We start from the raw sequence: 27,250 nt of genomic DNA on the forward strand, positions 1-27,250 counted from the left end.
CTATGATCGATATTTTTACATCAATTACCCTCAGCTCTGTGGAGCTTTTTTCAGCTTATTGTTTCATTTTTACAACCAGCAACTTTACTGTTTTGATTCTAGATCAGATGGCACACTTTGTCTTAATATTAAATGTAGATCAACTTTCACAATCTCAGGCCTAAATGAGGTTTAAAACCAGCAGAGATGATGATGGAGGAACATCTGGAACTACCTCTGGAGTCTGCTGTTTACTTTTGTGTAGTGTATTTTGTCAAATAACTAAACTGAATGAAGTTAGACTGTATTCCTACTCCTGGTAACATCTTACAGCAGTGTAGCAACCTGAGCCTAAGCACACACTGTAAACACTGTCTGACTGTAGGGGAGGGTGAATGCATGCCTCGATAGCTTCTGTTCAGCTGTATAGACATCAGCTGACCCACCAAAGCAGAGCTGGGAGGGGGTTCAAAGGGAGGTATATGACTGCAGCCTCATTTGATGTTGATGGCATTTGCACTCCAGTGTGTTTTTTTAAAAGGTCCTGAGGCCAACCCCTTTAATGTGTGTTTACTTGCCCTTAATCTGCTCAATGGTCAGATCCATCTGTGTACACCCCTTGGCAGTTCAACAGTTCAGTGTTTCTTCTTTAAGCCCTATGATTTAAGCCCCTTTGATTTCTTGCTCATACATTAGACAGAAATCACGTAAAAAAGCAATAATATATGTAATATGTTTTATATCCTATTAAATTGTTATAGTGTGAATTATATGAAGAAGATGATATGAAGAATTATATGCAGCTACCACATAAACCAACACTGGTCCCACTGCATCCGCTGGGGGACAATAAGTTTCTAAATATTAAAGACACTTTCCATTATATGAATGGGTTGTGTCGGGAATATACATAAAGCATTAAAGACCTTCTCTGGCTATAAATGGATTGGATGAGGTGCTTGTGAAACAGTGGGAAGATAAAATCAGTGCTGACTTGCTGAAACTATACAGCTCCTCTTTACACTGCTTCCTGCCATTGTTTCCTTCTCTTCAGACTGAGTGAGTCACACTTAAACTGTCTACGCATGTAAAACTATTATGTATTATGTATGTATATTATGTATGAATGTATGCTTATCTCAATTTCACACTACACAAAAAAACCACTAACATCTAGTTACATCTGGCTTTTGTCTTCAGTGAAAAAGGTATTCAGTCCCAGGTCAAATGACTCTGCAGTAGTCATGGGTATTTATTGACACCAGTTCCGAAATGTAGTATAGTATGTGACCATGATGACACTGCCCCACACAATACTATGACGTACATTGAAGTCTTGGATGTTAACATGTAAATACTCTTTTCCATCCCTCTCCGATAAAGCAGCTTGAACACTGTTCAGTCAATGTTGAGTTTGAAAGAGAGACTGAAGTAATATATATATATATGAAGTAATCAACAAAACATTGTCAAAAATCTGCATATGCAAGCTAATGTTGGCGTTCTGTCCCTTCGGTGTCCCGCCCTCCTTGTCTTCCTTCTCTGTCCTCCTGTTCTTGCACGTCCCCAAACACATTTTCTTTCTCTCCTTCATTAGACCCAGAATGTGATGTATGACCTGGTGTCAGAGCTGCAGGAGCGCAGTGAGGAGCTGGACAAGCGCATCGGCACATTGGAGGACAAGCTGGACTCGGTGACGGGCAGCCTGCAGGCGCTGCCGTGCCTCATCTCCCAAGCCATAACCCAGCAGCAGCAGGACTTCCTGGACGGCTTTGTTCACCGCTTTCGGCCCGCCTCACTAGCCTCAGAGCGCTCTGAACGCTCCGAGCGATCCTGGACTTCCACCGCCCGTAGGCGGCGCTCTCCCTCCACAGCACCACACACCTCCTCTGATAGCGGATAACCTTGACAAACCTTCTGCAATCACCTTGGAGCCCCACCTTTCCCAAATCAACTTGTCACCTCATTCTGTCACATCCAAAGCTGCCCCTGTAACCGCTGACAAGTCCATATCTGGACTAAAAATGAACCCATATCTTGGCCCCTGACCTGATCCCCACCCAACATCAAATCCAAAAACCAATTCCTCTGTGACTGAGCCTCTCAGCACAGGACTGGATCAGAGCTACTCCAAAAGAACAAAGAAAAGCAAACAGACTTAAATCAAGGGAAAAAAAAAACATAAATGCATCCAAAAAAGAAAAAGAAAAAAATTTTAAAATGACTGAAAAACCGAGATAAAGTAGAGATATGGTTTATGTTTTAGCCATTGTATGGCTGTTCAAGTTAGCTTTTTTGTAAAAGCCCTTGTATAGTTAAAAAATGACTGAGTTCAGGGTCGCTGGGGTGAGAGCTGGCTATCACACCGGAGAGTCCTTAAACACGAGGGGGGAAGTTGGTCTGTGGAGCTGAGGGCCTTGGCTCACCTGCTGGCCCTCTGAGGCCATGGAGGACATACGTCCACCCATCTGTCCGTCTGTCTGATTGTATGGTGAGGAGAGCGAGACAAACCAATAGAGTTCCCTTTCAGAAGACTAGAGTCATGGATTCTTTCCCATAGGTTAGGGTGAAAGCTTTAGAAGAGGCTATGAAAGTTCTGACTTCAGTGTATGAAAATGTGCTTGATGGGGAGGGGAAACAGTCTCACAAAAGAAGAGCAAAGGGGATGCATATGGCATTACTACTGGGTTGGAAAAATTTACACAGTTGCCAACTTCAAGGTTTCAGCTTCCTTGTTCTTACAAAGGGAAAATGAGAGCGACTATCTTTTTTAGTTACATATTGACGTGATTTTTCAGTGCCTGAATGTATAAATAGTAGAGGGTTATTTAATTACTAATTTCAGAGCTTTTTTACAACAGTCTGAATACAGCATTGCATTCCTTTTTCAGATACATTCCTCTCCAAAAATCTAAAGAAATTGTCTTAATGTAATGCATAACATTGCCTCCATTACACAGCAACTCTAAATGTTTTGAAAATCTTTTTTTTTTTCTATTTCTACTAACACTGCGAGAAATGAAAAAGTTCAGAGGATAAGCAAAATTGAGACAGACTGAGAGAATATTTGTGAATGTGTTTGTCAGAGAACAAGTTCACTTTTAGCTCAGTGCTGCACATTCATACACACAACAATGAAATATGTAGTAGTCTACCTTTCTCACCACCACTGATTAGAGCTTCCTGTGGTCTTCAGATAATGGCATGGCTTGGGGTCTGCTGGTATATACAGCTACACTGGCACACATCACCGGTCGAACTGAGAAAAACAACCCTGCCCCTCTGCATGGTTCTGTGCAAACATGACAATGAACACAATTTTCCCCGGATGGCTTGATGATTTTACATGTTTTACATGATTTTGATTCAGTTGTTTACTTTTCTTTGTTTGTTTTTTTGCCTTTCTCTCTTTTTGTTATTTTTTACTAAAACTTTCTTTTTTTACTATAGGATACCTTGGGTTTATAGAGTTGCTGAGCCTAGAGAGTTGCAGTAATTTGATTCTGAAATGCATTCCCTGTTTAAAATACTCGGTGAAGAAAAATCACCATTGCAAACGAATCCTGAATGGGTACAAATAAAAGTGCTGAACAAACTTGATGATATGGTCCCTCATCAAGTTTAAGAGAATAGTTTGACATTTTGTGCTTTCATGCAAATATTTTTCTTCGCTTTCTCGTTGAGTGTTCAGTGAGAAGACTGCTACCACCTTCGTGCCAATATGGTAGACAGGAAGTAAATGCTAGCAGCTAGCCGCACTCAGTGAGATTAACACATTACACATTCGTACTAAAACTATTATGTTAATGTTAATGGTCACCTCCTGCAGTCTTCACTGATTTACTGACAACCTCACGGAGACGACAAGACTCTATAAAACCACAACTTATTATTTATGCAATTTTGTAACACTAGTCCCCTCTTTTCTGTCTTGTGGCATCAATCTTCTCATCCAACTTTCAGGCAAGAAAGTGAATCAGTGTATTTCTCAAAATGTGAAACTATTTTCTTGAACAATACAGTATCAGACCTCTGTTTTGTATTTCTAAATGACACTGAACATAAAGATAGACGAGAAATTTGAAAATTTTAAAGGCATGGTGAATGGCGCATCCTAGTGTTGTGATGACAAATTAAGGATCTTCGAAGTTATTTTTTTTCCAAAGTTACATTTAAAAGGCAGAGCAGGAAGTCAGCGAGTTAGCGGGCTAGCATGCTGTCCTAAAGTAGTTTGAATGGTAGATAATCTGAGTCCCAAAAGGATGTTAGTGCTAAAAATTGTCTTTAAAGCCCCTTAAGCTAACAGGCAAATAATATCAGTATGATTTCCTGGATTATTTCCAAACTGCTTCAGGCTGAATCTGGTCTAAGTCAAGGCCTTGGAGACAGTGAATGAGTCCACTCTCCCACAGGCTCTGAACTGAGCTCTTCACTTAAGAACATCTTCGGTTTGCTACAAGTGGAACTTAATCAAGCATGAATATTAGCTTTTTTCCTTTCAACTTGAGTTGATGAAGCATGAGTCTTTACTGCGCCCACCTCTAGCTGCTTTTCGTACAGTGCTACACTCCACCCTTCCACTATGAAGGGATCTATCATGCCATTACAGTCTCTGTTTCAATCAGTGTCATCCAATGAGTGAGGAAGGCTAGTGGAAGATTATCTGCTTGATTGCAACCTCACCTGCCTGTTTGTATCTAAGGTTTCCACCTCTTCATTACATCGAAGGTTTAGCCTCGCGTTTGTCATCTGTCATCATTAAGAACAGCAGTCCCCCATATACAAAGAGGCTTCTCAAATGGCCTACAGCAAAGACCTTTGAGAGGTTTGAATGAAAAGAAAAAAAAACAGAAAGAAAAGAAGGAGGAGGGGAACCCCCAGGTCATGTTCCATGTTGCACTCAGTGTGTAGTATTCAGTTACATCTGAAAGGATCACAGATGCTGAAGTGTCTCCTACAGAGGGATGTGAAAGTGTTGGTTTTAAGGACTTCAGCAGCAGAATGTGGGGAGAGAGTAGATTGAAAAAAGACAAAAGTGAGAGCACAGAGAGCAACAGACATTTGCCATTAAATGAGCTATTGGGGGATGTCCCAGAGTAAACAGGACAAATGGAAAGCCACAAGGGCAAATGTAGCTGGGTGCAACGCACAGCATGTTGTGAGTATGCACTACAAAAACAATATTTGGAAAGGATATGAGGAGTTTGAAATTCTAGCAAATTAAAGACAAAAGTTTCTAATTTCACACCTTTTTAGCTAATGTAGGTACAATCAGGTTCTTTTGTTTTTTTGCTGTTTTTTTTGTTTGTTTTTGTTTATTTACCCCGTTGTAAAGGTTTCCTTTTTTCAGTCTTTATTCTGCCACGAACAAAGTCCTGCCAAAACACCATTCCAATATTTAATCGTGATTTTCTCCAAAAAAAATTAAAAATACACAGTATTTTGTAGTAAAGTGAGGGACATTCATGATGATGATAGGTGAGTTAAAGTGATAAATGCATCCCAGTCTTTTATTATCCTGAAATGTAGGCTTTCCTATAGTGCAGGGATCAGAACACATTTCTACTGAACAATAACAAAGTGAAAAAAAAAACCCAAAACTGAAGAAATGTAACCCAATCATTGTTCTGTGTACACTGCCACATGATGCATAATGTACGTAGTAGCACTGGAATAAATTAACTTTTACTGGATGGCATATGGATTTAACATGTTCTCTGTATACTGTACGCTGTTCCTTCATTTTGCAGGTGAACTTTTGTCCTAGCAAGGAGAGACACCAAGGTCAAATCATTAAAGACTATCTTCAGCTATGACCATAACTCTCATCTTTTTCTTGGACAGCTGTAGATGAATCTTTAATTTGAAACTATTTCCTATGCTTAGTTTTCCATTAAACTAACAAAATAACAGTACAAACTCCTGCCATTTCTGTCCTGCACTCTGAAGCATTTTCACACAAGGTCCACCACAAGGAAAAGGGAAATGGCAGCAGCCTAAAGCCAGTTGTGACAGTGAAAGGTGGGTTGGCACATGTGTTGACAGATTTAGACATCACAAGTCTCCTCCTGAAAATTTGTGAGGCAGGGACATCCTAAAACATGATTACAGGAGGATGTATTGTCATAAACATAAACATCGCTCCAGAGGACACACAGCTGCTGAGGCACTGTTCCAAGGTGAACTATGGGCTGTACACAACACAGAACAACACACACACATACACACACAGCCATTAATGTTCAAATAACAACCTACTATTCATGTCCACATGCACAAACAAGGCTCAGCCTTGTTAATTACAGCCAAACCAGGAGGGACTTGGCAGTGGACCGATATCCCGCTAGAGTGGCAGAGTCAGTCACCCTGTAGTTGTTGCTATACAACTCCGAACACAAACCGCAGTGGAAACACAAGGCACAGGTCCTCTGCTCCTCGTCTCTCCCATAAGAGTACAGCGTAATTAAAAGTAGCATTGTATTTAGCATTTTATATACAATAAGGATTATTTGTGATTTCAGACAGGCACTAGATCAAAATTGTGATTCATAGTGCAAGTCAAAATTTTGTGCAATTATACCCAGTTCAACAACAGATACTCAGCTTAGTTAAAGTCCTGTGTGGGCAAGCTTCCCATTATTTCCCTCTGTAATAATGTCAGTCTCGCAATGATCACTAAATGCATTCATCTGCTTCTTCTTCTTGAGTTTAAGTGTGAAAACATAAGAAAAAAGAAATCAAATTACCAGAGATTACCCCTAGAGGGTATTGAAGATCAAGTCCACAGTGAGAAAAGACAAGAGAAAGAAGCATGTTGCAGGGGACTGCAGATGACCCTCGAACTGGGGAAGGATGGGGGAGGAATGAGCTTGCAAGGTGTTGCAGATCATCCCGGAGTGGAAAAAGGTCCGTTGGGGACAGCTTGTGTCAGGCAGTGGAAGTCATTTATTGAATTTATTACAGGCCCCACTTTTCTCCCTGTCTGCCCTAGGAGCTAATAGCTAGCAGCTGCATTATGCTTAATGCCTTCCCTATAACTTTCAGCTAACGTGGTTTGGCATACACTTGGGGAAATCAGAGAGAATAGGAGTATTGATCTTGGTTTTTGGCCTTTTTAATGCACAATTCTGCAGTGGCAGAGAGTGGGTGTGAAGGGCCTTTTCATTCCAGCAAATGTTTTTGAGTGCCATTTATATCAGCATCAATCATTTCTCCCTTTCTATCTGTATCTTTCCTCTGTCGCTCATTTCTCTCTCTGGATTCAAGGAAGATTGAACCTCATCATGCTCAGCTGTAGCTGGGTTTAGTGTTAACATCTAACTCAAAGCATCACTGTGTCTAATTACAGTCTCACAGAGCAGTTAGCATGGCTGTAGTGATTTGTAGTTTCACCTTTGGACAGAGCAAGGCTAGCAGCTTCCCCATGCTTCCAGACTAAGCTAAGCTAAGTGGACTGGCTTCATTTTGAAACAGACAGATATGAAAACTCTCAGCAAGAAAGCAAATGTTTGTTTCCTGACAGTTCAAGTCATTCCTTCCCTCATTTGCATCACCCACTCATTCTTTTCAATAGCCATCTTTTCTAATCACACATTTGATAACAAATGTACAAATTAGAATTTCATTTGATTAAATTAATTTGATTTACAACTTAAAATATGCAACAAATTCATGTTACATAGAGATCAGTATATCTACATATTAGGCCTTTTCTTTGTATAAAAACATAATACATGGCTTTTGCATTGTTCTGCAAATGACGTGCAAATGAGCAGGCACTTGCTAATAGAGGACGTACATGGCACCAACAGATGAGGTAGCCCCGGGCCAAAGCCACTGGTGGGACTCTCACTTGAGAAAGTGGGTTGCATTATGTGTTTACTGTACTGTACGTACTGGCTTTGAGTACTGCAGTGTGTGTGTGTGTGTGTGTGTGTGTGTGTGTGTGTGAAGGTGGAGAGGGGTCACTACAGATGTCCTTGCCTTGAGCTTTCTCTACATGAAAATCAGTGCTGCTCTGAAAGAATCGCTGGCACTGGGTGACGTCACATTAGACAGCAGGAATGATTCCTGGATTCAAACATGGAGGGTTAAATCCTAACAGAGTTAATAGGTATTCATTGCCAAAGGAGAATGTTGCATGACATTCTGACTAGATGGTGGTTGTATAAAATAATAATCTGCCCTTTGCTACTTCAAAACAGTCTCAAAATCAGGATGCATTCTACAAACTGTATTTTATTCTACTCTTTGCATGAAGAAACACAGTCAAAAGATACAAGAGCATATAGTGGTTCCATAGGGGCAGCCAGGTTTGAAAACATAAAATGTTGCAAGTGAGAGAGAAATGGTAACTAGGAAAGAGAAAGAGAGACAGTAAATACGATGAAAAGACAAAAGAAACTCAACAATGGAGAGGCAGAGAGGTGGTGATACAAGTGAGAAGCACAGGATCTTGCTGCCCTCTAGTGCCAAGCACTCCACTTCCCTCTGTTACCATAACACAAAACGACACAGCTGAGATGATAATGAATTATTCATAAAGATGATAAAGCAGTATTTCACAGATCTTAGATATAAGATGTAATTTATATCATAGAGCTGATATGAAACACATGCTTGTCTCTAAAAATAAGTGTAATCTTGTGGACAAGACACTGTTTTTGATTGTTTAAAGTGATATCCATAATGCTCAGCATTATGAGACAAAGCTAGACCAGAAGTCCCTTTAGCAGTACTAAGAGGATTATCAACTTTTTGCCCTTTACTTACTCATAAAGTACAGAAAATATGGACTCTAGGCAGCGTAAATGTCCACCTGGGCCTTTTAAAGTACCTGTTGTGGGCTATGTGAATCATTCCAGGTTAGCTCACCCCCTTTCCTCAGTTTTATTAATGTCAACAGTTTCACCCTCTCTCTCTCTCTTTCCCAGAGATTAACCTAGTGGTGCCAGTCAGCACCGGCACATGAGTGATTCAGGTTTAATGTTTAAGCTTTTACCCCCCCTTCTCACTTCCCCCCACAATTGCTCTGCATGTGCAGAACTGAGCACCTAACGCCAAGAGTGAGTCATCTGAGGGACTGAATAGGTTGAGCTGAGTTGGCCTGGTGAACGCAGTGGCCATTTTATAGTAGGTACAAGTTCCTGTTCCCTGTTACAAGCAGCCACTCTGACCAGAGAGACAAGGCAGGATCAAAGCGGTAAGAAAAGTTGTTGGTTGTAAGATCTTTTTGTTGTCTTAAAACCAAATATGTTCTGTGTTATTAGTGTGTCCCTGCTTGGGTGTACTGTGACACTTTCCTGACTGTTGCTGTGTATTACGAACTGGAGCAGCAGCCTGCTGTGAGTCACAGCTCAGCTTATACTGCTCTGTTATTAGTTGAGCCTGAGCTACACTGCAGACATGTTGCCGTCCCGCTTTGAAATGTACTGCTGACAGTCTGGCGTATTTCTGATGCTGTGTGTGTTAAAGGCATTGTTTTGGTTTGTGTGCCACAAATGACACAGTACTAAACATCACGTTAAATCATTTGGCAAACAATGCAGGAGTGTTTTCTAAACTTTATTTATCTTATTCATTTCCAAATCTATTCGCGGACTCATCAACCTTGCCTGAGCTGCGTGTACCATAACAATAAACATTAAATCTGTTATTTTTTTGTCAGTCTGCACTTAAACTGAAGTACTATGCAATGATAACCTAAAATTAAGGAAAGGAGTCTTGTTTATTTTGATGGATTATAACACAATCCAGTTTAAAACTGCTATAATCAATGTTTTAATTTTAACAATGACTACAGAAAGGGCTCATCCATAGGCCACATTTACATCTGCTATTAACATATGATCTGTGTCTGGATACGTTACCTGGAGAATGACATCCTATTGATGGCTCTTTGTATTGTGTAGTTATCTTAGTTTCGCTCACATCATGATCACATCGACAATAAGCATTAAGCTTGGCAGACTTGTCATGTACATCATGTGCTCCAGGTCACACAAACTGAGATCATCTGTTTTTTAAATCAGCTAAATTCTGCTACTACCTTTAACTTTTAGCAGAAAGACATGGAGTTAGATGACTTTTAAGAATGTGGTCAGGCAATTGATTGTATTTACACCTGGCTGAGATCCAGCACCTGCCCAGCATCAAACAACAGACAGACACAAACTAGCTGGTTAACATAGTGGAGCGTTTAGCAGCCAAACGAGTCAGATATTTCCCTCAGCAGTCAATAGAAACCAAAACAGAGCTAAAGGGATAGTGAGTGTTGGACTTTGGACTCTGAGTATTTCCGCTGCCCCCAAGTGGCCAGAAAATCAGTTACTGATAATTTTAAGTGTCAAGCAATTGTTTTTAGTGTCATTTAGAAATGATAGGCTAAAATAAAATAAATTTGAAAATAATATGGCCTGCATTTTAAACAGCCCCTTTGAAGTACAAAGGCATTGTGTTATCAGATCAAATTTTCAGAAGACTGTTTCCGTTATTTCATGTTATCTTTATCCTGGAAATTCCTGGTTTGATTATCATGTTTGTTTATAACTATGAGGTTTATGGCAGGTAATACAAAGTATAAGGTTCACAGACTTTTGATTTGAATCAAATGCAACATACTTTAGTCTTGTTAAAATCATCAGGTTACTGAGGTTCAGGTGTGTTAATTATACTTTCTAAAGCCAGTAATTGTGGCATATATGCATACAAGCTTACGACAGCCTACCACACTTGTCTTTTTTTCCCCACAGTTTATCCCTCTCTGTGCCTCATTAGGACTGTGTGCTTACTTCCTTCTCAATGAATTACCAAAATCAGCCAGCAGCATGAAAAGCTGGAGCAGGAAATTCACGAGACAAGAGGCTGACAGTGTGGCTGGCTCCTCTAATAGTGAGAGGAACTCCATTCGTGATCCACCAGTGCCTGTGTGGGTTGCTCACACACCCACACCAGATAATATCACAGATGATACCGATACTATCTCCACAGGACACACATCCAGTACTCCACCTTACAAAGAGAGGGAAAATAACGACCAAAAAGGAAGCATGAAGGACAGGCTTAAATCTCTTATCCCTCAGTCATGGGGGGGCATCGTCCATAAATGGAGAAGGAAAAGTGACACTTTTACTGACTCTGAAGCTTGCTCCAGGAGCATCCAAATCCTTCCTAATGGGACTAGGGTGAGCCCTCCGGTAAGTCCCCTGATAGAGCGCAGGAACTGGGATGACTCACTGGGCAAGTCCTCCCAGAGCTCTCATAAGAAGTTGTTAAGGGAGAGCCCTTATGATGATATGTTCCATCAGTCCTCTCGAGAGGAATCTCTACTGACCAGTATCCACCCTGCAGAGTACTATGCTGAGAAGCTGGAGGTCTACAACCAGAAGTACTCGTATTTGAAATCCTGGCCAGGCTTGCTCAGACTCCTTGCCGGACTTCAGCTCCTATTTGGGGGAATGGTCTTTGCCTGTGTCATTGCCTATATACAGAAAGACAGTGAGTGGTCCAACAGTTATGGACTCTATAACGGCGTTTATAACAATGGGCAAGGCCTGTCTGGGTACAGCTACTCAGGTCCTATGACTCCCTTTATACTGGCAGTAGCTGGAGTCACCTGGATTATAACCCTTATTCTCTTGGTCATGGGATTGACCATGTATTATCGCACCATCCTCCTCAACTCCCAGTGGTGGCCTCTGACTGAGGCCTTCATCAACGTGGCAATGTTCCTGCTCTACATGTCAGCAGGGATTGTCTACCTGAACGACTTAAACCGAGGAGGGCTTTGCTTCATGACAATAGGTGTTAACCCCATCATGGCCAATCTGTGTCGGGTTGATGGAGGCCAGATGGCAGGAACTGCTTTCATCTTCATCAACATGGCAATGTATCTGGGAAGCTTCCTGGTGTGTTTGAAGATGTGGAGGCATGAGGCTGCACGTAGGGAGAGGGAATACTTTGTGAACAAGGTACAGTACATTAATCCTATGTAAATTTATTATGAATACAAGCTCAACACTTCTAAATTTAAAGAGGGAGGGAAATCATTTCCATAAAAAGAATTAAGAGAATTAATAAATTAATTAATAAGAATTAATTATTGCATTTAGCTGAATGTGGAAGTGCTTCTTGTGGATACAGTATGGATATATCGTTCACTCTAAAACCTTTCCAAAAAGTGTGAAGTCCTTCTTTAAAATGTTCACCGTCATAGATTTTCTTCTCAGCTTCTGGGAAGCCCATGATTTATCCACACTTGTGAGCAAATGAGCCGGCAACAGCTCCAAACAACAACAGTAGATCAAATCCAGAGAAATTTTAGGTCAGTCAAGACAATTTGCAGTGAGCATACCATTTGTCAGCATTGATATGTCAGCCTTTTCTGTTGGCCGATGCCATGGCAGATAATTAATAATAATAATTCATCCCAGAGCTGTGACTTTCTTAAGTTTATTACCGTTGCTTCTCTTTGCAAAAATGTTAAAGGTGACTGCCACCAAGCAGACATAGCATTAAGAAATGAGTGCTAAATGCACCAGTAAATGCACTTAACACCACCATTGCCTTTATCTTTGATATCGACAGTGAGAAGTTTACTTTTGAAGGGACAGCTCCAGATATTCATGTATAAAAGTCTGGGCAGATAACTGATAATATCAGATTATGGTACAACAAGATCAGAACCACTATGTTACAGCCATGTCATTTGCCAAGTGGAAGGTTAATAACATTTTACATGTTGTTAGCTCTGTGAAGATGGACATGGTGGTGATTTGAGCTAAACGCTAATGTCATTCAAGTGTTCATTTTTCTGATAAGTTTGGTTTTAATTAATTATTTGATACTCTGCTGACTGGGATATAAAAACACCACATGTGTACATGCTCGGTCTAGTATACTGAAATGGGGACATTTAAAACTGACACAGTATTGTTGTTATGTTCCAAGTTCTTATGATTGTTCCCTACAACAGCTACCAAGCTGCTTATTACTGTTTTCAGATAGAGTCCATGTTATCAAGCACCACAGCCACCACCTATGGGTAGGAAACAGCATGGTCAGCTAAGGTATTTGATGTCGAATAAGAAAAGGTGAGAAGCCAGGAGGGAACATTATAATTCAAAAAATCTCCCAGCTGAGGGAATGCAACTTCAGAGGCCTAGCTTGACGACTCGAAAGAATGGGGCAATTTTTTCCCGAGGCTGCATTTTTTTTTATTTCTCTGACACACAGTGTAACCTACATTTTCCTCTAAGACCTCAAACTCCAAAGCTTCTTCTAATGATGACACAGATTTTTGCACACGGGTGTATAGTCGTTAGATCATTTTATTTGTTTGTTCATATTTTGTGAATAATACATTTTTCTATTTCTCTTTTAGCCCCAAGAGGAGTTTCACCAGTCCATCCCACTAACCCCTCAAAGAACAAAGCGCATATCATTCAAGGATGAAATGGACAAGTCTCAGAGTAAAGATTATATCAATCAATATGCGCTCAGTCCCGAGGTCCATAAGAACCCAGCCAGTCTGAACAGAGCCACAGCATCTGAATACACCCCCAAAGTACACATCCTTGCAGACTACATCATGTGAGTGAATGTTTAAACAGTGTGTGTTCAGGGGTTGCATAAATGTTCAGATCTTTTTTCCATTAAGGTTTCTCTATCTACATTTTCCATATATACTATATACTGCAATCCATTTGACAACAGAAACGCATGAGAAGAATCATGTTATTAACCTTCCCTAAAATCCTTTGACACACAGTAAGTATCCAGAGATTAGCTGTGTGGAAGAAAGGGAAAAGTACAAAGCTGTTTTCAATGACCAGTATCAGGAATACAAGGACCTCCACCGAGACATCAGCACCACCCTCAATAAGTTCAGAGAGCTGGATGCTACAATGGCACAACTCCTCAGGAATGGGAAAAGCCAAGAGGTGAGATGGATGTACAACATCTTTCTTCAGAGAACATAAACCACACTCATAAGGTTCTAATCTGGAGAGTATTATATGTTGTGTTTCATGCCAAACCATTTGGTCATCATGCAATTTGTATTTTAGGATCGGCAGAAGATTGATAACATTTTAAAGAAGTATCAGGAGAAGAAGAGAGTAAGTGATGGAGAAAGATTGCAGGTCCACTCATGTTTTCAATCACAAACAATTGAAAAATTGTTTGGCAATTCTAACATTTAACCCAGATTTGCGTTAAAATTGTTACCATTGTATGAACACCAAGTCAATATCTGCTTTTCTTTAATAAAGCAAATAATATTGCATCCAGAGATTTATTTTATGTGTGGGTGTTTTTTCAGGACCCTGCATTTCTGGAGAAAAAGGAACGCTGTGACTATCTGAAAGCAAAATTAAGTCACATTAAAATGAGAATCCGCACTTTTGACCAGGAAACAATGGCAAGCGGTCATACATGAAGACCAGAAAGAAAGAAATATCCGCAGCACCTGGTGAATAACCTTTTTATGATTGGTTCTTTGTCTCTTATTGTGTTTTGTTTCACTGATTATCATATTTTGAATAAAATGCATATTTTTCATTGTAAATACTCTAAATACGTTATTGTAATTTTTTTATATATATACAGGCATAAACATTGGATTACAACTAACATGAAACCTGATTTTTAACACATCTGAACAACAATATTGCAAGAGCTAAATCTGTGAAAGTTTGTACAATAAATTTTTTTCTATTACTTACTTTCCTTGTATGCTGTTTTCTTTACAAGTTCTGTTTGGTTCTGTTACTTACTACCTCATGGGCTACTTTGTGTTGTTTTTAACCACAGTTAGGTAAGCCATGATTTTTACTGTGGTGAATCTCAAGTATTTTAAACTGTTACTGTACTACTGGTCACTACAAAACACCAGAAAGTGTGATAGAAAAGCACTAAGGATGAATTTTAATCACTCATAATCACTGTTTGGGTTTGACTGTAGAAGACCGTGTCAGCCTTCCTGGTGTTTATTTTAGACAACCAACAGGCCAAATCCAAATCAGGCTGCTGACATATGTGACACAGGAAACCACAGAACATGAAATGACTCTTCAGTGACTTGTCAAAAATATTAGGAATTTTAAACACATAGCAGAGTACTTTTGTTGTCAGTGTACCTCAACAGTGTTGTGAAATTATCTGAAAAGTTCCCAGACAGACAATGTTAACAGATTGTGGCAGAAAACATCTTGGTAATGTGGTGACATAATAATAGCACATGTAGTTTATCTTATGCAGTCAACTGGTCTTCAGTCAAACTCCCCTACATTAAGTGACTAACATTTTCTGTGTTCCTTCTGCTATATAATCACATGTGTGAGCATTGCCATTAGTGCTGTACACTGACTTGTTTTTCTGCATGGATATAGCAGTGACAGCCGCCTCACTTACATGAGAGTGTTACGGCGATCCGGGTGTTTTGGCACAGCAGTATGAAGGACTGATATTGCTGCAGAGTGATAGCTGGACACAGGTAAAGTAAGAGGATGAGGAAACCACAGCTATGCTGATTAATTTCTTGGAAAAGGCCAGCAGTACACCATCAGTGGTTGAACCTTCATGCTGGACTGTAGGCTGTAGACTGAACCTGCTGGCCTGCTTTCAATACTGCCTGCAAATCATTTTATCAATTAATTGGTTGGTGCTTAAACATTCAGAGTACTGTTTACCTTTATATACAGCAAAGGGGACAAAAGAGTTGAGAAACTGGAATTGGAATGATTTGTTAGCTTCGATTATTTTGATCCACTAAATAATTAATCTAATGATCAAAATCAGCTCTGAATGCCTTTAATAAAAGTAGGTATTTGTTTCACAGTATGACCACCTGCGTCATATGTATGCAGCTACATTGCTGATAAATGAAGGCTTTAAGTTATCATGACTGCTTTAACGGTTTGTCAGGACTGAGAGTCTATTTAATATGCCGTGTTTAATGTTTGATGCGGCCGCAGCTGCAGCCTATGAGGTGTTAGCAGTGGGTGAACTGTGCCCTGAGACTCACGGCCGCTCCGCACGGCCACTCAGACTGCTCCGTAAGTTTCATTCACGGCTGTCTTTCGTAGCGAGAAGAACCCACAATGATCATATATATATGACCATGTTTACGACCGCCGGCGAGGTATAAAGTGGAGACTCCGCTGTTAGAAAGGAGACTCAAATGGATGGACGGGTGCAAAGTTGAAGGACGATTACTCCAGTGCGTGGGTAAGTTGGGAAGTATAAGTTTTTAATTGTTAAAAGTTGTTAGAACATTTGAAATCAATTATAAAAGGCTTTTTTTGTTCAAAGATCTGACCTGTTGAATGTTGAAAAACAAAAACACCCATGCCTTTATAATGGACTTCTGGTAATGACTTGCAATTCGTTTGAAACAATACCAGGTGAAGTGGTTCCATCTTAACGTTTGTAATGGAAAATAGACATGGTTTTGTGTAGATCATCTTCTGAATAAAGAACACACAGAGCAAAGTTACATGAAAAGAAAGAACATATGAATTTATTTATTTATTTCAGTTTTGCTTTTCTGAGCAAACAGAAACAGTCATATAAAGCAAGCAAATGATCAAAAGACCCAAACAGTTCTGTCATACCCGACTGGGCTTATTTTGTAGTTTCCCCCTTTTCTCTCAGTGCCACACATGAAGCAGGTGCACACAGGAACACGTCTGTGGTTCTCCCCCCTTGCAGTAAACACCCTGCATGGCTGCCCCGGCTCGCCTCTTATCTGTCTGTCTGTCTGAATTATTGAAGCCTGTTGGGTTGAGTTCCTCTGGAGTGGTGAAGTGTGGGTCAGCCACATGAGAGAAAGAGAAGGTTCAGGGCTGGGCTGAGGTGAATGAGGAGCAGAGAGGTGCATGCCGTACAGTAAAAAGTGCCTAAAATAAAAACCTAGTGGCGTTAACATTAGCAGAAGTGCTGAAAAGGCTAAGCAACAGACATTTAGAGTCAAGGTATTTTATTTTCTGTATTTGCATTTTCCATTTCAAAAGTCAGTTTACTCATCAAAGCAGCATTCAAGCACAGTGAGACAACGTAAGGCTAGAACTTGTCACCTTCAAAGCAGCTGTCAAATGCATTGTTTTGTAGCACTGATGCATGTAAAAGCTATGTAACGTGTTTAATTTTTCCTCTCTTTTCCAACTAGAATTGCAGTAACATCCTCTAAACCATGTACGAGCCTCGGTACTATGACAGCCCTCCTGTTTACAGCCCTCCTTACAGCACCACCTCCCAAAGCTTCTATCCCCCAAGGAGCGTCCACTCCCCCCAGAGTCATTATGTCTCCTACACTCAAAATGTCCCTCCAGACTCCTACTATGTGGAGGAGAGGCCTCAACACTTCTACCGTTGGTTTTCTCCCCCTGGTTTTGTCAAAACGTTCCAAGGAGTTACAGCACTCATGTGCTTCATCATATTCGCCTGCGTGGCTTCAACCTTGGTGTGGGACATGAATGGATTAGGGTATGGGGGCTACGGTGTTGGGTTTCCAGGGGCTCTCCCAGGGACAGAGTTGGGATATTATGGAGGCAGCTATGGCTACAGTAGCTCCTACATGACGCCACAGTCTGCCAAGGCGGCCATGATTTCAATGGCAGCCATTAACTTCTTGGCTTCACTGGGTTTCCTAGTGGGGAGTTTCTCACGATCGCGGATCATGAGGGGATGCAGGTTCTACCTCACCGTGTTCATCTGTGATATCATCCTAGCTGTCCTTCAGGTGAGCCTCTACAAACCTAAAATGTATCAGTCAATGACACATTTCTTTCCTTTGTCATGACGTCTTTAAACATCACCCACCTAACAACATGTTGCAGATTGGTGAGGGTTATGTACTTGGAGGTGGTAGAAGTGATAACACAGTAAGACGAAGAGGATGAGGATGTTGCATTGTGGGTTCTACTGAGTTCCATCACTGACCCCTCTATCACATAAATCTCTTGGTTCACTTGTAGTGGTGGACACTCCAGTCTGCAGGAAATGTTGAACAACAGATTTTCTATAGATATTGCAACTATATCGGTATCGTGAATGTTTTTACAATAATCATGACATTGTGACTGCCCTACATTACTGGGAGTTGTTTCATTTAATGTGACTGGGGCAGCAATCTGTCGGTCTGTCTGTCTGCTGTTCGGTGTATGGTGGGTTTTTAGAAGCTGCTTGCTATCCGGAAATTAAAGTGACAAGAATGGTGAAAATAAACCAAGGTATGGGAGATATGGGCTAGAAAACAAAAACCAAAACAATCACCTGAAAGACACTTGCAAGTGCAGCTTTAAGCTTTATCTGTCACGATCCACCCAAACTAAAAGGAAATGCATCACACATTGCAGAAAAAAGTTAAAATTGTCTACTGAAGTTGTGGTATGAAGCTGCAACATGTCCCATAGTTATGTCAAGAGAATACAATGTAGAAGGCTTTTAAATTATTTATGTGAATGAACGTGTCTGTCTTCTGACTTCAAGGGCATCATCGACATAATCTTTGTGATCGGGGTGAACCCGATGTCTCAGAGCTCACAGAGCATGCTGTACAACCCCATGCTGATGATGTGTCAGAACATCCAGGGCAGTCCCAGCCTGAGCGGCAGCTTGGGTGCTGGTTTTCCGGGGGGGTTCCCCATGTACAATCAGTACTTGCACCACTACTGCTACATGGACCCCGAGGAGGTTAGTAGGATTCTTCTATTTTATTTTATTCAGTTTTATTCTATCCCAATATATAATTTACTTGTTCTCCTCAGGCTGTTGCATTGGTGTTGGGTCTGATGGTGGTTCTGGCCCTGTGTCTGTCTGCTTACTACGCCTACAAGACCCGCAGCAAGATTTGGCGCCACGGCAAAGCCAATATCTACTGGGAGGAACCGCTGGTCAGGCCATCAGAGGGCCAGGATGTACAAGACTGGGTGAGTTATGAAGTGAACTTTATTATTTACTTCTTCCTGATATTTTAACAGAGAATGAGTGGTGCTTGTGTTTGTATTGTGTAAATGAGTGTGTATGTATTACTTTCAATAAGTCTACAAAAGACTTGCGGCTTATGTTTACTTCTACTTTTACAGCCATATAAAGAAACACAATCCAGAGTGGTTACAATCGCATATCTGCTCTTTTGTAGTCACGTGTAGAGAGCTCAGGGTCAATATATACACACACACAAGTTTTCCACTTCTTCCCAGTGACCATTAGGCTTCACATACTCACCTGCTGCTGTTGACTCAGAGAACACTGCTGCTTATCTCCGGCACACCCAGGTTTCACTCTGACTGATCATTAACCAGTCTGGTGATAACAGGTGCACAGAAACCATATGAACATGGGATGGGTTGCAAGCAATGTTTATAGGATTTTCTGTGGAAAGAAACAGGTCATGAGACTCTATCAGAGTAATTCACCTTGTGGCAAAGAGCCAACTTTTGAGATTCGGGTGGTTTGAACTGGTATTATAGCAAGTGTATTTCCTGTACATGATCACATGTTTTCACGTGAAACTAGTCACAGAATATTGAAAATAGTGTGTGAAAATACTGAGGAAGATTGAAATTTTATTTTTATTTTTATTTTACTTACTTTAAGAAAGAACTGCACAGTTTGACACATAGTGCACCTGTATATTTCAAAAGAGACATGTATAAACTTTTTCGAGCCACAGGGATTGCAATTCAGTTGCTTATTTTTTACTGACACGAATCACTATGTAATTAATCAAAAACACTGAAGAAGCATAGAATCCACCTAAAAAATTTTAAGCTTGACAGAATCTTACAAACAAAAGATTTTCAAATATAGCACATTTATGTGTCTGTATTCAAAATAGTCTGCAACAATTTGGCAGTTCACTTTTTTCCCCAGTGGTCATGATGCTCACCACATTCAGTTTGTTAACTGTAGATGACGTCTTTGTCACACTGAAATAACATCTATGAGATTATATAATATAAACTACTGTTCAGAAAATGTGATTGCAATGTGGAAGTAAAAATGACAGACCTGCAGAGCGAGGCAGTAGGTTAAATGACCTGTGGGACAGCATTGATCACTGATAATTGTTGAAATACACAAATAATTACAGTTTTTTTGTTGTTGTTGTTGGTGTTGTATTTTGATGAGCGACATTTTGACCATTTGTATAATGACACCTGTGTAAGTTGTGTGATGCTGGTGGACTGTAGATAGATACAGATGTGCACGATGAGTACATTTCACTTCCTGTCCCTTCTAGACCAGTGGTTTCCAATATCTTCGGATTCTGACCCCTCAAAAGGAAGAGACGACTCTGTTAGCCCTCCTTACAGATCGTGGTCTTATTGTGGAGTTGTGAGCACTCCAACCAAAGGGTGATTTTCTGTATTTTAGAGGCCTGAGGAGCTGAAAGGATAACAGTATTTCCCATGTTAGAGAAAATTCTGAAACAACATCCATTGTGTTTATGTGTGTCTCAAATTATACACACGGTCCCAGACCACTACAGCAACAGCATTTAGCAAGTGCTGTAGAGTCCTGTGGAAACTGTGTTGTCTTCACTTCACAGCAGTAGCCTCATGTGTCATTTAGAAGTTGCAACTATGAATGTATCATGTCCACCATGACTCATTATGGAAAGGGAAGGAACATATTCAATCAGTTTATCGAGCAAGGCCTTGGCCTATATACTGCAAACTACACGCTCGTGCATGCAGCGTAGACGCTTCATCGAGATGCAGGCCCAGTTCTGGCGCATTCTTGTATTGTGAAGTGAAGATGCTTGCCTTGCAGGGAGACATATATAATGTATGTGGCATGTATAATGTATAAAAAGGGTTGCGTTGCCTCAGTGTTACTGTGTGAATCCCTACAGAGTGTGGTGGCGCTAAATGATTCAGTATGCAAAGGGACTGCTATACACTGCTTGGTTTTTTTTTTACAACATTTCTATTGAACAAAGCTGCAAAGGTAGTTGAGAGAAAACAGTGCAGGATAACTACATTAAAAGCAAACGCGGTGTAATGTATGAGAATTTTATGTTGATCACATTCAACAGGATGGTCCAACCGTTATTTATCGACATGGGCAAATCCCCAGAAGACTGTAAACATGATGTGAGGAGGGATCAAATGTGCAGCTCCTCCAAACAGAATATCCTAAGATGGTGTATGCAAAAACATACAGTGAGTCATGGGGATGTGGATTCATTTTATGTTGCAGATCTGTAAAGAAATACGTTAGCAAACAGATTATCAACAGAAAAGAAATCGTAGATAATTGGCTAATTTTTCATAAAGTGAAAATACAGCGCAAAAGTTGGTTTATTCTACAGATTCTTTACAGTGAGAACCTGTTTCTTTTACTGTAAATTCAAAGCCTTTGGTTTTTTTTTTAGCAATTAGTTGACTTATTAATTAGTTGATCGACTGAAAGTCAATCAGTGACTGTTTTATTAATAATGGACTGATGGAGTCACTTTGCCAAATATTCACACGAAGCTACCAGATTGTTAAATGTGTTACCCTGGGCTCTGGAAAATTGTGATGGGCATTTTTCACAATATATTGACATTTTATGGGTATATAAACGCTAATAAATTATTATATTATACATATCAAGATAACAATCAGCAGGCCTATTTATTGCAGACCTAAAATAAACTATAATAAAATAACAGATAGAGAAATCTAGCCTTCTGTGTTTATTTAGTGCTTATAGATTTCCTCTCAGTTCTTTGGATTTCATCTTTAGCAGAAAGTGTCTATTTCGCGAATGCTAACTGGACTGAGCAGCACAGGAATTAATAGCATTCGAACTTCACGAAGCAGCGGTTGCCACAGCAACTTTCTGCTGCAGTGGATCAGATTCCCTGCAGTTTCCTTGGAGTTTTTCCACCAAAAGGATTATCCTCCGACTCCACATTCATGAGATCTATTTCACAGGCTGCTTTTTCCAGACATTTGCATCATCTCACTAGAACACAGAAACACTGTGATCCAGAAATAGGCCAAAGACAAGAAGACATTAATTATGCATTATACAGTATGACAGTGAATTACATGTGCCGTAATGCAGTTTTAGTGTTTGGTATCATTTGAGCATGCTTGTTTTTGTAATGTATTGATTTCTTTTTTTCCAATTTCTGTGTCTGGTAAAAGGTTTTGATGTTGTTGTGTTGTACATAAGCACATTGTTTTGAAAAAGAAAACAAGCTCAGTGCTCTGCAGCATGTTTACCTGACTGTTCAGAAAGATGAAACAGCAGAAATGTTTGTTCGGCTGATTTCACTATTGTCTACCTCTATCTCTTACCTACACACACACGCACTACAGTGTGTGTAGTGTGTGTGTGTGTTACTACAGTGTGTGTGTTACGCAGTGCGTGACACACTGTAGTAAAATAAGAGAACGCTCTAATATCCACCCCAAAGAACAGATGTCCCTTTCCTTCCAGGTATTTCACTTCAAATCCTTTCTTTCAACTATTTGAATAAATGAACTGAAGGGAAACACACAAAACCAATTTTCAGAACTATGTCTGATTTGAAATGCATGTTACCAGTGGAAGTGTGTGTGTGTGTGTGTGTGGCTTTATGAGTGTGTGTGTTTGCCATTGCATCTGTCTAGCTACATGCAAACATGACTGACAGTGACACAGCCTCTTTCATTCAGGTGTTCTTGAGAACAGTCTGCAGGGCAGTGAACTCTCTGGTTCTGCACTTCACTCCTTATGTGACAGAAAATGATCTTTCTTTCCAGCATAAAAAATACATTTGATTGCTCCTGAGGTCTCACATATATCGCAGTGCTTAATAAGCTCAACATTAAAGGAAGGGATTCTCATTCCAGCCTCCTGATGTTATCTTAGGTGAACCATGTTGGAGAGGTGTCTCAAACCCAGCAGACACGTACCGCACCTGACTTGAGGGCCGAGAATAGTGTGGTCTCTTATGGCAATGGAACAGTCAGCATTCACAGCGAGGGAAATTGTAAAAACTACAGGTGAGTGATGGTTGTAGCTGATGAGTCCATGCCGCAAGAACATCACAGTATTGTCTGTGCTGAAAAAAAAAAAAAAGACCTTAAAACACATCCATTTTACTTCCTTTGAGGATACTGATTGTTGTATAATATCTGGCTTCTCCCCAGATTAAATATTGATGGTTAAATAATAATAAAAAGAAACACATATTCCTCTCAGTGCAAATTATATCAATTATGGTGACCTGTTTTGTGCTTTTATTCTAACAGCAAGTGACACAAATATGTGATTATGAATTGCTTTATACCAAAAGAAGAATCAAATGTTCTGAATATTTTCCTTCTTCAGTTGCAATTGATGTTATGTTGTTCACTCATTCTATCATCTGGAGAAGTGCTCATTCATTTGTCAGTGCTGCTGAGAAACATCTAAAGGAACTTCAAATTGCACAGAACAGGAGAAGCCATGTTATTTATTTATTTATTTTTTTTGTAGAATAGTTCTTTCTGTGCCAATGTGTGCGAGATACATAAATAATTATCATGGCTAACTTGTCTTCTGGAATAATAAACTAGTACAATATACACTGGCTTTATGGGCATAATCCATGACAAGTGAGCACTTTGGGGAATGCCACAGGTGACCACCACCACACCACATCACTACTGAAAAAGCTCTATTTTATAAATAAGATTTAAACAGGTTTAGAGCTGTATTCCCGATGGCACTCCACAAAAAATAGATTAATTACAAATTCTAAAAGCTAAATTTTACAGCTTCTTGCCTAGACATTATTATGGGTAATGCTGTTTTGAACCTTCTTTATCTTCATTATATATTTAGATATATTTACTACTATTTCATATTTGTTCGTCTGTGTAAGCTAAAGGGGATCCATGTAAAGAATAAAGAATGGGTTCTGAAGTATTCATTTATTAAACTCACTCATCATAACTGCTCTCAAAATAGCATTGACACTTGTGGCTGACACAACCATTGGATGGATGGCTGTGAAATTTGGTTCAGACTTGTATGTAGCCCTCAGGATGTAATAGATGCAATAGTTCCTCCAGGTTCTTTTTTTCTATTTCTGCTGCTTCCATAATACACCATACAAGTTGGTAGATTTTATTTATTTACTCTTAAAATAGTACACACACAATATAAACTCAATTATCACAGTAAGTTCGGCAAAACTGCTTGATTTTATCGAGAATGAGCAAACCTGCTCTACAGCTTAATATCCTGAGAGAGTAATGAAGCATATTGCTTGTTTTCACTCAGTACCTGGATGTCATGTTTTGTTTCCTGTGGCCTGAAAAGTGTGCAACATCAAATACTTGAAAACTCAATATATTTGATACATTTAGAAGTCCAGACCTGGAATACTGAGGCAATATATCGATCAAAACTTGGAGCACTCTGCAATTTATGACAACAAATAGATGATAACCAAGTCAGTGAACATTTTTTCGTGAATTTGCATCTAATAAACACAATATAACTGAATGCGGCTGTAGATGCACAAGCATAAATCTTATACCTGTGTCTTCCTTAGCTTCTCTGCTGACAACAATAAGGGCCAGCATGCTGAGTCTCTGTATCAGAACAGGAGGGTCTCCAGCGGCTCTTCAGGAGAGACTGACGGTTTCAGGAGACCTCCTCCTTATCATGTGGAGAGAGAGTGGAGGAAGGACCCAGAGCCCAGACCTGCTGCTCAGGAGCAGATGATGGAGTCCCAAGATGAAACTGGTTACACCACTGGAGATACTGGCAATGAGCTGGATTGGGACCATACAGATTACCTCTACAGGTTAACCTCAACTCTACTGCCAGTGCCAGTTACCTCTGCAGTCATGTTTTCAAAATGTTTTTTACTGTTTTTTTTCTGTTTTAAGCAAAAAAAAAAAGTTAACCAAAAAATATTAAAACAGGTCAAAAGTAAAATCATAAGTGGACTGGATTGTGCTAATGGAAATATTTATTTAAAAACAGTTCTTTAGGGTTTTTTTTTTTCAGTTTTAGAAATAAAGTCAGCTTTTTTAAGCAGTGTAATGTCAAAAGGATGGGAAGAAGCGTGAGCTAAACTGCGTTAACTATTACTTAAGACTGGTTATCCCATTCCAACTTTTTTCCCCTCATAAAAGACCAGCAGGAAAATGCTGAAATTTAAAGATGTGGACCATCAGCAAAACACTGGATATCAGCAGCTTGAAGCAAGAAAAATCAGCATCAATGTCAGTTTTTAAAACCCATGGTTGCACTCAAATTGAAATATTTAAGTCCAATCTGAGTGAAAGCCTCACTTGCTTCTGGCATAACTTCTAATTAAACACAGCATTAATAGGGAGAAAGTGTCCTTTCCTGACACAGAGTATTCATTTTATATCAAAGGAAAATGCTGTAATACCACAAAGTGTAGCCAGCATCACTTCAAGGCAAGTTGGCCTACTGTATAAATGTTTTTAATTTAATACTCGTAAGAAAACTGATTTAAAAAAAAAAAGCTCACTCCCTTCTCTTTTTGCCATAGTCTCATAGTTTTAATTTGATATTCATTTCATGTCTTCATGATAATATCCCACTCCAGGCTGTACCCAGAGATCATTTCAGATGAGCAGCGGCGGCAGTACAAGAAGGAGTTTGACTCTGATCTGGCCCGCTACAAGAGCCTCTGTGCTGAAATGGATGAAATAAGTGACCAGATGCACAAGCTGAGCCGAGAACTGGACGCATTGGATGAGGGCTCCGTGAAGTATCAGGTAAAGAAAAAAAACAGAAGGGAGGAGCACAGAGTGGAAAAATTCAGGGCAGGGAGTGTATACAGTTATAGCTGTGCCTTTTGATTATATCCAACACCTTAGTCCCTCCTCAGTATGAGTCTGTTGGACCGCCATAAAAGTAGTGGACATTAACCATTTTAGCAATTGTTTTTGCCAGCACAATCCAGTGAAATAATTTGAATCTCCATTTTCAGGGTGTGGCAGATGAGTATAACCGACTCAAAGACCTGAAAAGAGTGAGTGGAAAATCTTTGGTATAGTAATTAAAGGAATAGTTCTGTTTTATTTTGGGAAATACACTTATTCACTTTCTTGCTGAGAGTTACATGATAAGGTTTATACCGCTTTTGTGTCTGTATGGAAAAACATGTAGTTAAACCTAGCAGCCAGTTAGCTTAAATACATAAAGACTGGAAACAGGAGGAAACAGTTAGCCAGGCTCTGTCCAAAGGAAACATTTCTTGGCCAGATGAAGCTGTTACCTAGCAACCACATCAAACTGAAATTGCCTCTGAAATGGAAAGTAAAATCTAAAAACAAAAAGTAATCCAGTGTAACACCTGTACAACCACAATTTGTTTTCATACTCTTGGGCTTTTGCACAAACTAAACAAAACTTGGCAGGTGAACCAAGCTGGTGGTTTCTTCCTGTTTTCAGTTTTTTGCTAAATTAAGCTAACTGGCTGGTGGCTATAGCTTCATAATATACAGATATGGGAATTGTAGGTCTAAAATTGTGCAAAAAAAAAAAATCTAAAAAAAAAATATCTAAAACTGATTTCTCAAAAAGTCTATTTTACAAGTGGCATTACTGCTATGCTGAAAAATATCTGATAATGTTGATTGCTTATGGTAATGTCTACTTGCTTAAATTTGTCTCTCTTCCAGACACCCGACTATCAAACAAAGAAGAAGCAGTGCAAAGAACTTCGGCAAAAACTTTTTCACATCAAACGTCTGGTGAAAATCTATGACCAAGGTCTTTGTTAGCTGGCTAAAGGAGCTGGCGAGGAGTTGTCCTCCGTTTTCTCTCAGTTTTCCTGCTTTGTTGTCATAATTGTTAGTTCGGCACACAGCTGCCAGACTCATACTGGCTTTACAGTCGCTGAACCTCAGCTGACTTTGACCCTGCGGTTTACAACTTCAGTTGCAGTTGACAGATGTCGGGATAGCGCTGCTGATAGACTTTTCCCCGTTTGGTTGGCACTGACAATGTTTGAATTTATTGTGTTTTACATTAGATTTCACTTTCCGCTTCAGTGGCAGCTTTATTTCTATAATATTAAATTGTTAAAGTATGGGAACTTATGATTGGCAGTTTTTGTATGGAACTAATTTCATGAATGGAGAAAGAGCTACAGAAAAGGAGAATATTATTTAAATAAATCAGCAGTTAAAACAACTCAGCTTTTGCCATATGAATTTGCTTTCATTAATACACTTATACATTTTAGATACATCTTATAGTGTTTATTTGGCATTCTGCATACAGATGTAATAACAACACTTTTCAAGTAGTT

At 39.7% G+C, this 27,250-nt stretch overlaps 2 protein-coding genes across 3 annotated transcripts in view; both read left to right on the forward strand.

The window, feature by feature from the left end:
- Positions 1-5,795, forward strand: part of kcnn1a (potassium intermediate/small conductance calcium-activated channel, subfamily N, member 1a) — a 51,507-nt gene extending 45,712 nt beyond the window's left edge. For both annotated transcript variants that reach the window (XM_046409070.1, XM_046409071.1), the window contains one exon: positions 1,577-5,795. In XM_046409070.1, coding sequence (XP_046265026.1) covers positions 1,577-1,882 — 306 coding nt within the window. In that variant the 3' untranslated portion in view covers positions 1,883-5,795. The remainder of the gene's footprint in view (positions 1-1,576) is intronic.
- Positions 5,796-6,865: 1,070 nt separating this feature from the next.
- Positions 6,866-27,132, forward strand: LOC124069305. The gene is made up of 14 exons (XM_046408351.1): positions 6,866-6,885; positions 10,731-11,948; positions 13,361-13,569; positions 13,748-13,919; positions 14,046-14,096; positions 14,300-14,412; positions 17,170-17,719; positions 18,469-18,672; positions 18,747-18,908; positions 22,834-22,967; positions 24,506-24,760; positions 25,538-25,709; positions 25,925-25,966; positions 26,619-27,132. Exons 2-14 carry the CDS (start codon positions 10,806-10,808, stop codon positions 26,718-26,720), a joined length of 3,309 nt encoding a protein of 1,102 aa, XP_046264307.1. The 5' UTR covers positions 6,866-6,885; positions 10,731-10,805; the 3' UTR covers positions 26,721-27,132.
- The last annotated feature ends 118 nt before the right edge of the window (positions 27,133-27,250 follow it).

This window comes from Scatophagus argus, chromosome 13, assembly GCF_020382885.2.
Source record: "Scatophagus argus isolate fScaArg1 chromosome 13, fScaArg1.pri, whole genome shotgun sequence".
Classification (NCBI taxonomy): domain Eukaryota; kingdom Metazoa; phylum Chordata; class Actinopteri; family Scatophagidae; genus Scatophagus; species Scatophagus argus.